Source organism: Kryptolebias marmoratus, linkage group LG15, assembly GCF_001649575.2.
Source record: "Kryptolebias marmoratus isolate JLee-2015 linkage group LG15, ASM164957v2, whole genome shotgun sequence".
Classification (NCBI taxonomy): domain Eukaryota; kingdom Metazoa; phylum Chordata; class Actinopteri; order Cyprinodontiformes; family Rivulidae; genus Kryptolebias; species Kryptolebias marmoratus.
In genome coordinates, this window is record NC_051444.1 from 27,239,311 (window position 1) to 27,249,939 (window position 10,629).

Consider the following 10,629-nt stretch of genomic DNA (forward strand, 5'->3'; position numbering starts at 1 on the left):
TTTGTGATGGGTGAAGTGTTGTGAAGTTGTGTTTATTTTCCCCATTTCTGAAACCAGGCTTAGATAGTAAAATATACTTTTCAAGATATTTTTCAGCAGTGGAAGAAATAGTAGATGGGTATGTTATGCAATAAAAAGAAAAATATGCCAGAACTCAAACTCAAACCCACTGCTATGAAAACCTTGAACTTCTTTTCAAGTGGGATCATTTTTATTTTATTTACAAAAAAGACAAATTCAAGAAAATTTGTGTCTGCTTTTTGTGTTTCTGTTTGTGCCAAGAATACTATTGAATATATCAAAATCTTCTTTATCACTGTTTATCCACGTTTTTAATTAGTTGTAGCCATTTGTCTGCCTTTTATTACAAATCAATAAGTCTTGTCTCACAGAAGCAACTTAGTCACTAAGCTTACAGTCTTTCCTCGCATTTGCCAGGGGTCTTCTTACTTGTAAGTATAATAAACAGCACTAATCAGTGTGCTGTTTTCAAATTAATTTAAATTGCAAATAAGTGTGATGTGAAGTATTCAGGCTTGTCTGCCACAGAGAGGGCAGCACATCATCATAAGTACCAACAAACAACTTGCCTGCAGGAGTGTTCAAATCCTCTTTCACTTTCTGCTCTCGTCTTCTTTGATCATAATTTTCCAGAAAACAAAACAGTGTGTTACATTTTCATACAACAGAGACACCTTCATTTATGCATCAGCTGAGTACAAAGGTTGAGTGACGGTTTGAATCTCAAAAGGGTTTTTATAGTTTTAACCCGTATGGTTAGTGTTTATAGTTCTACAGAATAATCTCAAAATAGTCACTGACAACAACAACAACAAAAAAAAAAACAATAACATTTATTTATTGATTTGTACGTTATACATTTCATGATATAATAGCGATATATTAATATTGGCAAAGATACTATAATCCAATTGCATTTCTATACATAAATACAAAATCTGAGGTAGGGCCTCAAAGATTGATGATGAAAATAAATAAATAAATGTGTTTCACATTTATGATATATTTTATATATATATTCTATTTTTTTACACATCACACACATTTTAAAACATAGTTTTGTAATATATCTACTCTGAATTTTTAAATCAAATGAATGTCATGGGCTGTTGGAGGCACATATCTATATCCATAGGCAGCAGTACCTCACATAGAACACACAGAAATATATGACATTACTCAAGTAATTAGAAATTTAACCTATGCATCCATAGGTCACACAATAAAGTGCCAAAAGGACACGACAGACATAACAATAGGAATACTGGAGACAGACAGCTATGCTGCGGTGTAATTTTTGAAAAAACATATATTATTCTACCATCAGAGAACATCTATAAGGCCAATGGTTACCTGAAGATGTTTTGTAACGTATTGGCTAACATCAAAGAACACTACATAAAATGAATGGCAGTATCGCAATTTCCTATACGTAAATGAAACATTCCTTTTATATAATTTTTTTTTTTCTGATTTTACTACAACTCTAAAGGCCTCTTTCTTTGGTTACATTTACTGCCCAATGTTGACTTGCAGGCCAAAAGATTTGACAGTTCCTTATAATTTTTTTTTCTTCTTCTTCTGTAAACCAACAACAGCAACCCTCTGTTTCTTAATATTATGCAGAACAAAAAGTTCCCTAAAGTAAACATGCACTGTCCTACACTATGAAGAGACAAAAGATAGCTACACATGGACATTGAGTTATAGCAACACAATCTGCACATGCAAGCTATTCGTTTGATAAATTTTATAAAGCAGTGTGATTTTAACTAAACCCTAAAGTGATTTTTTTTTTCTCTCTCTCTCTTGCTCTCTAAAACAAAAAGCAGAGAATCCCTGTACAACGGGAGTCACAGGGGCACACAATTTAGAGCTAAATGTAGCTATACCCCTAAATGAAATCATTAAAATGATTTGGGGCATAAAGGTTTTCATTATTCACTTTTTGCTACAATAAACTGAAGACCTGTTCAATCAACATTTGCTTTAAAACTGCAAACTGCCTCAGCTGAACAGCACAGAATCAATAATTTTTTTTTTATATTTGTGTTTAAAGTTTTTCATAACTGCTCGCCATCACAGTTAGTTCTCAAAGATCCTCTCATTGTCAAAAAGAGAGAGAGGTGCATGAAACCAAGGCAATCCAGGAACTGCATGTAAATTCTCTCCATTTCTTTCTGCAATCTACTGAGACCAGCCATGCAAACATCTGATTGACAGTTAAGTGGAGTTCGATTAAACTTATACAAGGACAAACATACACACACAAGCATAAACAGACATACATTATTATCACAAACAGAGCTAAATGCACTACATCGTAAAAGGAACACAGCGTAGCGAACAAGCTATTTAACATCAGTGTTTTTGTGCTCATTAACTGATTATGTTTTGTTTTCAAACAACCTCTTAAATGGGATCTGTGCTATTTTCCTGTCAAGGTCATGAAGAAAACATGGCTTAGAGAAATAGGAATAGAGTTCCTTAAACTTTTTAGCATCTTCCTTTAAAAGCACTTCCCAGTTTAATGCCTGCAGTGGTAAAAGTGTAATTAAGCCAAATCAAGAGCTTTTTGTCAGCACAAACATACACATCCTGTTGGTCATAGAGTGCAAAGAGATGATTGCTTCCAAGTGGACACGTGGTGTTTCAGTTAGGTTAATAGGTTGGCGGTCCCAGCTGGTGACTTGTCATGTGACATTTCAAGCCAGTCTGATCACCTGCTGAGCTGCACGGGTAAAACAGCTACAGATGACTTTTAACCCTCCAGAAACAGCCTTACAGCAGCATCAGTAACGTTGTTGATGACAGAACAGCAGAGCCTACAACAGGTGCTAAATTACAGCAATATGCCTGATCCTGATGGACTGCAGTGTGAGGGGACCAGAAAGCTGCTAAAAGCCTTTTACTTTCTGTGTATGATGCATACACTGCAGCAAACCATCGAAACCATCGTGGCTGCAGATTGTATCTCCTGTTTGTTGCATAACTTTCAACATTTTCATTTTAAATGACTATTACTTGTTATTTATTAGGTGCATCACAAACATATTGACACCTGGTTTAGTGCAGCATACAGCTGGTCTAAACAGGTTGAGTCGCTCTTGTGTTCTTCAACAAAAAGCAGCCGGCATTCAGGTCCTCCAGGGGGGGAAAAATTTCTTATTTTCATCACTGTGTTTAGTGTAATTAAATTTGAAAGTGGCTCAACTTTTCTTTGAATATTCCTGCAACTACCACAGTAGTCTGAAAGAGTATACCTGAGACCCTGTTTTTACGAGGACACACAGAGAAGCAAGAGGGTCTGAAATGACAACGAGGTGTCCAGAGCTCTATACCACAAACAACAAGAGACGTCACACATCTCCTCACAGGCTGTTTTTCTCGTCTAAATCTTCATCTGCTCACACATAGAAGCTCCTCTTATTGTGCACTTTGTACAAAACATTATAGCTTAGCAACACTGATATACACACACACACAAACACTCTCAATCTCTGTCTTGCTAGCTATGTCCTCATCTGGAAGCTAAATATATGTCTGATAAGGTACATGTTTATATAGTTATATATTCATATATAATTTATGCTGTTAAATTCCTGATGAGATGAACACAGATGGCTTGACAAAGTCACAACACATACAGCAATAAATAGACATCTAAAATATATGCACATAGAGTGACTATGAGGTCAGCATTTGAGACCTGAAAAGGTTAATTGGCCACGTTATCACCTACCAAAACGCTGGATCAGCTATTCTAATAAATCCATACACTGGGAAGGTGCTAATTTATATTTTTGGATTATACAACTGGAACTTAATGAGTAGACAAAGACAGAAGGTATCACATATAGTCCCTCAGGTTGATAGAGAAAAATAAATTCAAGCTTCTATCACACCACTGAGTGTGTATGTCGTGGAAGTGGTAATCGGGATGCATTTGCTACTCTACTGGGACATAGGTGGCACAAATTACAAGACTTGTAGTCTATTTTTGACAAAGCAAGAGCAACTGAGCTGTAGTTCATATGACTATATATATTTACTGCAGAATAAGAACTAAATCTCATAACAGAGCATACAGTCTCCTTTTTCTAACCTTTTTTCAGAAGCTGTTGAGTGTATTTATACTGCTGATAAAATTTTGTACAGAAATAGAACCAAAACCAGATTCCCACTGAGCTTAGCAAACCTTTTTTTTTCTATTCTGGAGCTTAATTTTCTTTTTGCTTTGTTTTTTTTTTTTTGTTTGTTTGTTTGTATTGTTTTTTGTTTGTTTTTTGTGTCTGCTTGCACCAATATGATTCATTATCTCTACACACAAAAATAATGCCACACATACAAAAAACACGCTCACACACACCCACAAACAGACACAACTCCATAGGGAGTAGCTATGTTGAGTCTAATATTGCAAGTGCAGTCTGAGCTGTGTCATTTTATGGCACAATTTTTCTCTTGGAATGAGTTCCCTGGGAGGGGGTTCTGGAGTAATCAGTGGTCATGTGTGGGAGGCAATGATAGCCCATTAACTGAGTTTAAAGTAGCAGCGGAAGAGCAGACTCCACTCGGGCAGCTACTCCTCCCTGAGAGAAGACAGGAAATAGCGAAGAGGTAAAGGAAGAGGAAAGCCTGTTTCCACATCCACAGTACAGAGTTGAAGCAAGCAGAGTGAAGATGCAAGAAAAGAGAGTGAGGAGAAAGAGGAGGAAGAGGTGGAGGAATAGACACCCTGAAGGCAGGCATCCACCCCACACCCAGTGCCTCCTGAAGGGGTTGGAAACTGCCAGGATGGCTGCTACTGATAGGAACCAAGCTGGAAGTCCTTTGGGGGCAGTTTGAGACCCAGGGAGCTGGTTCCTAATGGGTCGATCATGTTCTTGTAGCGATTCCCACGATGCTTCATCAGGAAAGGGCCCCAGTCAGGCTGAGGGGAGCAGACCAACTTCAGACGCTGAAAGGAGAAAAGGTCTGTTTATTACAGATTTGGCAGCTATACATACAATAGCTTGTAGAGCTCCTACCCTTTGAACTTTTGTACATGTGTCACATTTTAACCACAAATTTCAAACTGTTTCACTGGGATTTTATGTGAAAGTGTACTGCATAATTAAAAAGTACTACATAATTGTGAAGAGGAAGGGAAATGATACATGGTTACAAAAAAAAACTTTTGAAAGGTGTGGTGTGCATTTGTATTCAGCTCCCCTGAGTCAGTACTTTGTAGAACCACCTTTTGCTGTAATTCCCACTGCGGGTCGTTTGGAGTATGTCTCTATCAGCTTTCCACATCTAGAGAATTAAATTTTTGCTCATTCTTCATTTCAGTCAGATTGGGTAGAGAGCATCTGTGAACAGCAGTTTTAAAGTCTTGCCACAGATTCTCAGTTGGATTTAGGGCTGGACTTTGACTGGACCACTAACATATGCTTTGCTCTAAAGTGCTCCATTGTAGCTCTGGCTTTATGTTCAGGGTCCTTGTCCTGCTGGAAGGTGAACCTTCGTCCCAGTATCAAGTCCCAACAGGTTTTCTTCCAGGACTGTGCAGTGTTTTTGCTCCATCCATCTTCCAATTAACTATGACCAGCTTCTCTGCTGAAGAAAAGTATCCTCACAGCATGATGCTGCCACCATCATGTTTCACAGTGGGAATGGTGTGTATTCAGAGTGATGTGCAGTATTTGTTTTCCACCACACATAAAGCTTTGCATATAGACCCAAAAAGTTCAGTTTTTGTCTGATCTGAGCAGAGCAGCTTTTTCCATGTTTGTTGGGTCTCCTTCATGGTTTGTGGCAAACTGAACACAGGACTTCTTATGGCTTTATTTCAAGAATATCTTTCTTCTTCTTGTTCTGTAAAAAAACCTATGAGGTCTTTACAGAGCAGCTGCATTTATACTGAGATTAAATTACACACAGGTGGACTCTAGTTACTACCTAAGTGACTTCTGAAGGCCATTGGTTGCACTGGACTCTAGTTAGTGTTTGTTAGAGTAAAGGGGGATAGATATAAATTCACAACACATCTTTTTTTTCTCTTCAAAAATCTTTGAAAGCCACATTTCATTTTCTTTCCCCTTCACAGTTATGCTTTGTATGTGTCTATCACATACAGTAAGATTCCAGTAAAATACTTTTAAGTTTTGAAGAGTTTGTGGCAAAATGTGGAAAAGGCACTTTAAATTGTATATTTGCATTCCAAAGTGCTTCCAACTATTATTTTTTTTCCCAGCATGTATTTAACTGTCTAAAAAATGTAAAGTTTGATCAGTTTCTAGCAAGTAAGGAAAATGAAGTATTGACATCAAAAATTATATGAAAAGGCACATGAGCCATTGAAAACAGCTAAAATATTGAGACTCAAAAATCATGGGGAAGAGAGGGGAAAGTCAGACTACAATTATAAAGCTGGTATCCTAAAAGGCAGAAGGATGTCAGAAATACGCTTGAGGAAAGGGGGAAATCAGTGGGATCCTTTAGCTCAACTTGAATTTTACAGTAGAGGGTTTAAAAAACGAGTAATGTGTGACCAAAGAGCTATTCTAATTATTAGGCTAGTTGCATTTCCAACTGATGTGGAGCAGTTTGACTAAAGAATGTTTTACAGGGATTTACAAGAATAAAGATAAGTGAAAATAAAGGCAGGATTCAGTTAATACATAAGGATCAGACGTTGTTTGGTAATGTTTTCCTAGATAACAAAAATAATCTAGAAAATAATCTGCAGATGAGGCTGCTGTCAAAGATAATGAGAAAACAAAGACGTTTGGACAGAAATCATCATCATCATCATCCATTAATCAAAGTGTTTAAAAGAGACTCAGAGGACTCCCAGAAATATGTTCAAATTAATCCTCAGCCTGCAGCTTGCCTCTTTGTGCTAATGAGAGAAGGATGAGACTATTGATTCCCCAGACTGTCTGTCTCTGTGTGTGCATGTGTGTGCGTGTGTGTGTGTGAGAGAGAGAGAGAGAGAGAAACAAAATATACGTGACAATGTCTCGCCACAGCTTCATCTCAATTATTACCTCGATTAAGGTGCCGGGGGCCAGGTGCATCTTAATGACAAACATGATGGGGATCCAGATTACAGAGCAAATAACCATGAGCCACCCCATAACCATGGACCAGGTGGGGTAGGTGTAGTCCTCATACGTCATCACCTTCCACTGGTACAAACTGAGTCCCAGGATACCCTAAACACAAAACAGACTTGAAGTAAAATTCTTCTCAGTTACTTTCAAGACTTTTTATCGCCAAAAGGCACAAGGCAAGCAATATGTTTTTGCCCTTGTGTGTGTGTGCGTGGGTGGGTGGGTGTCTGGCTGTTCATGTTTGTTAGCAAAATATAATTCTCCACTGAAAAGATTTTAATGAAACTTTCAGGCAGTAATCATTTGATGTACATCTACAGCTGTTTAACTATTGAAGTCAACCTGATTTAAGATGGCCGCCACCGCCAACTGGCCTTAAAAATGGTTCTAACTCAGGAAATGTAATAATATTAACCTGTATTTTGGTGTGGTAGTAGCTGACACTGCTCTCCAGCACCACACATGCAAAGAGTGCTAACAAATTGTGTCAGGTCTTGTTTTAAAATTTGCCATTGATTATTTGGAGTGTAATCTTTTGTCTGCTTGCAAAGCATTACATCAACCACTGCACAAATTTTAATTAAACCTTCTGGAAATGATCGTTAGACGGACTACAAATGATTAACTTTTGGAGCCAAGTGAATTCAAGATGGCTGTCACAGCCAGCCGACCTTAAAAAACACAAAAGTGGCTACAGTGCAGTCAATTTTATTTTTGTTGAGCTTATCTTTGAGTCTTTCACAACACATACTCTGATCATGACATATCACAGTATCACACATAATGTTAATGTTTTTAACATTTGACCAAATTGGTGACAACATCATTGTTTCTCATCTTAAACTGATCTTAGTTTATAACTACGGGATAAAAAGAGGTGGGCAATATGCATTCCTACAAGGAATATATGACCTGGATTTTGCAGAGTGTTTTTGTCAGGTTACTACAGTCTCAAACTCAAATGATGCTACTTAGTCAGCTTCAAAATGATAAAAGCTTAAAATGCCTTTCATTTACTCGGTTCTCTTGTGTGTCAGGAAAAATAAACATTTTTCTTTTTCTACAGAATACTACATTTAGGTAAATATAATACTTGACATATATGTCATATTTTACTGACCCAGAACTAAGCAAAAACTCAGGTGGTGTGGGTGAAAAACTAAATCATCTTTATTTATTTGACTAGAACTAAGAGGGTTAATCCCAGACCAAAACTGCTAATGAAATGCAACTGATAATTGCTCATCAGCAAGTGTGAGCACCTCTGTAAAAGTTGTAGCAGTTTGCTTCTCAGAAGAATTTGGGCTGTGTGTTGACAGAATACCAAGGAGGAAAGACAGCAAAAAATATTACACGAGTAATTATATCTGCCACCAATCTGCTGAGGCTCAAAATGCCATTTCCAAACAATTTGGAGTCCATCATTTCACAGAGAGAAAGATTATTCACAAGTGGAGAATCTGTATGACAGCTGCCAATCTTCCCAGGAATGGATGTGCCAGAAAATTCACCCAAAAGTGAGATTGCTAAATGTGACAAGAATTTTCATCAAAAGTCAATAATCCCAAGAGCTGAAGCAAATCAGCAACACGATGGCTGAAAACTAAAATAATGAACGTGATACAATGGCTCAATGAAAATATAAACCAAAACTTCATAGATTTGCTCTGGTAAGAGCATTAGGAGTTGAAGAAGCATGACTTCATTCAAACCTTGATGACCTAAAATATACTCAAAAACTGTTAAATGTTAATGAGTCATTTGAGGTTTGATTTACCTTAGTTTAAGACCAAAGAAAGACTAGACTGTCTTTTTTTTGTTTGTTTGTTTATGTTTTGTTTTCATTGTATTTGTATTTAAAACCTTAGAACTTACTTTTCATCATAACTGATGTTGTGAGCTTACAATATGCTATTAGAGAATGAATGATACTTTCTTCTTTTTCTTTCTTTTTTTATTTTTCAACCACAAAGTGTATTTCTTGTCAGTGCAGTTACAGTAACCAGGTTTATGGCAAACATCAGTATTAAGCCAATTAAAGATGAACATGATGAAAGCATAAAAATCTTCAGTATTATTTTTATCACCCGCTGCCAAATGTTTTAGCTACTGTCTGTGTGTGTGTGTGTGTGTGTTTGTTTGTTGTGTTAGCAAAATATCTTGCGATAACAAAACTGTGCACATCTGCAACTAATTTACTTTTAAAGTTAACACAATTCAAAATGGCCAGCAATATACATAAATACCCACACTTCTGTCAGTTTTACAGATACTGAAATAAAATTTGGTGGGGTAGTAGCTGAGAGTCATCCTCAATGCACAAGAGCTGACACATCGTGCATGATCATGAATGAGATTGTGCATCATGTCATGTACAAGGTTTGACCAAAACAGCTATAACTCTGTCCCTTCTCAGCTGATCTTAGATGATCAAGCCGTGAAAGGCAGTGGGGGGTGTGCATTCCTTTCAAGGTCTTTATCTTTCCAACCAATTAAGGCAAACATATTTTGTTAGTAATCTTTTTTTTTTCTTTAGATTTCTGGAGATTAACTCCAGAAGCCTCATTTCATGCTTCACAAGCTACAGTGATGTCCTGACTGAGAAAACGGCACTTCCTTGAAGGGAAACATTTACTCAGATCTTTATCCAACATTTAAAACTCACATTTAAAAGTAAATGTCTGTTATTTCTTTTGAGCTGTTTTAGTCATCAAAAACTAGACACTTCTTATTTTTAGACCCAAACCTTGGTAAGATAAATAAAAACATGTCATTATGTAATTAGTAGTTACTGCACGTTTTCCTAACAACAATATGTACAAAAGAGTCTGTGTTCACCTTTTTTTTTTTTTTTCAAGAAAAGAAGATATGACATTTGCAAAAATTTCTCTCTTCATGTAGCTGTTTGTGTAAAAATGACAGAGTGAAAAACACCCATTTGGTTTACAAAAAAAAGAAAAGAAAAAAAGAGCAATGAATAAAAAACAGAAGGCAAACAGAAACGTTTTAGCTGCGTTCTGTGGATCAATAAACTGATCTCCCCAGAGAGCAGCAGGATGTCCAGCTAGTCTGACTCTGCTCCATTTGTCAGCCTCACCTCTGTTAGAGCTGTGTTTTTTTTTTTCTTACATTTACAAACAACAACACTGGTCAGTGTCCAGCTCTGAAATATTCAGTGCAATTTATAAATCCTGCTGCACAGCATGGGCAACAGTGGTAAAATGGTGTCCCACTAATCCAAGGTGCTTAACCAACTGAGAATCAGCAGTGACAGACCTCATACAGGGTATTTGGGGGTTTTACAGATAAACAATCTTGCGAATTAGTTGCAGGACAGGAACAGGAAGCAGGAAATCATTTTCGTTTTCAATGAGAGAGGAGCAGTTTCTCATCTGTTACCTTCAAAATGCAAATTACTGGACTTGAAAGGTGACAATGAAAATGGATTCTTTTTACAGCGCGTATGTTCATGAGTGACTGTGTGCGTGTGTGTGTGTGGGGGGGGGGG

General features: G+C 37.1%; 1 protein-coding gene across 2 annotated transcripts in view; it reads right to left on the reverse strand.

Annotated features, from left to right (window-relative positions):
• Nucleotides 1-866: 866 nt before the first annotated feature.
• Nucleotides 867-10,629, reverse strand: part of slc6a5 (solute carrier family 6 member 5) — a 27,883-nt gene continuing 18,120 nt past the window's right edge. The window contains exons 14-15 of one of the 2 annotated variants that reach the window (XM_017426763.3): nt 7,056-7,223; nt 867-4,981 (exon numbers count right to left, since the gene is read on the reverse strand). In XM_017426763.3, the coding sequence (XP_017282252.1) occupies nt 4,826-4,981; nt 7,056-7,223 (324 nt within the window). In that variant the 3' untranslated portion in view covers nt 867-4,825. The remainder of the gene's footprint in view (nt 4,982-7,055; nt 7,224-10,629) is intronic. The other variant, XM_017426764.3, reaches the window with a different exon arrangement.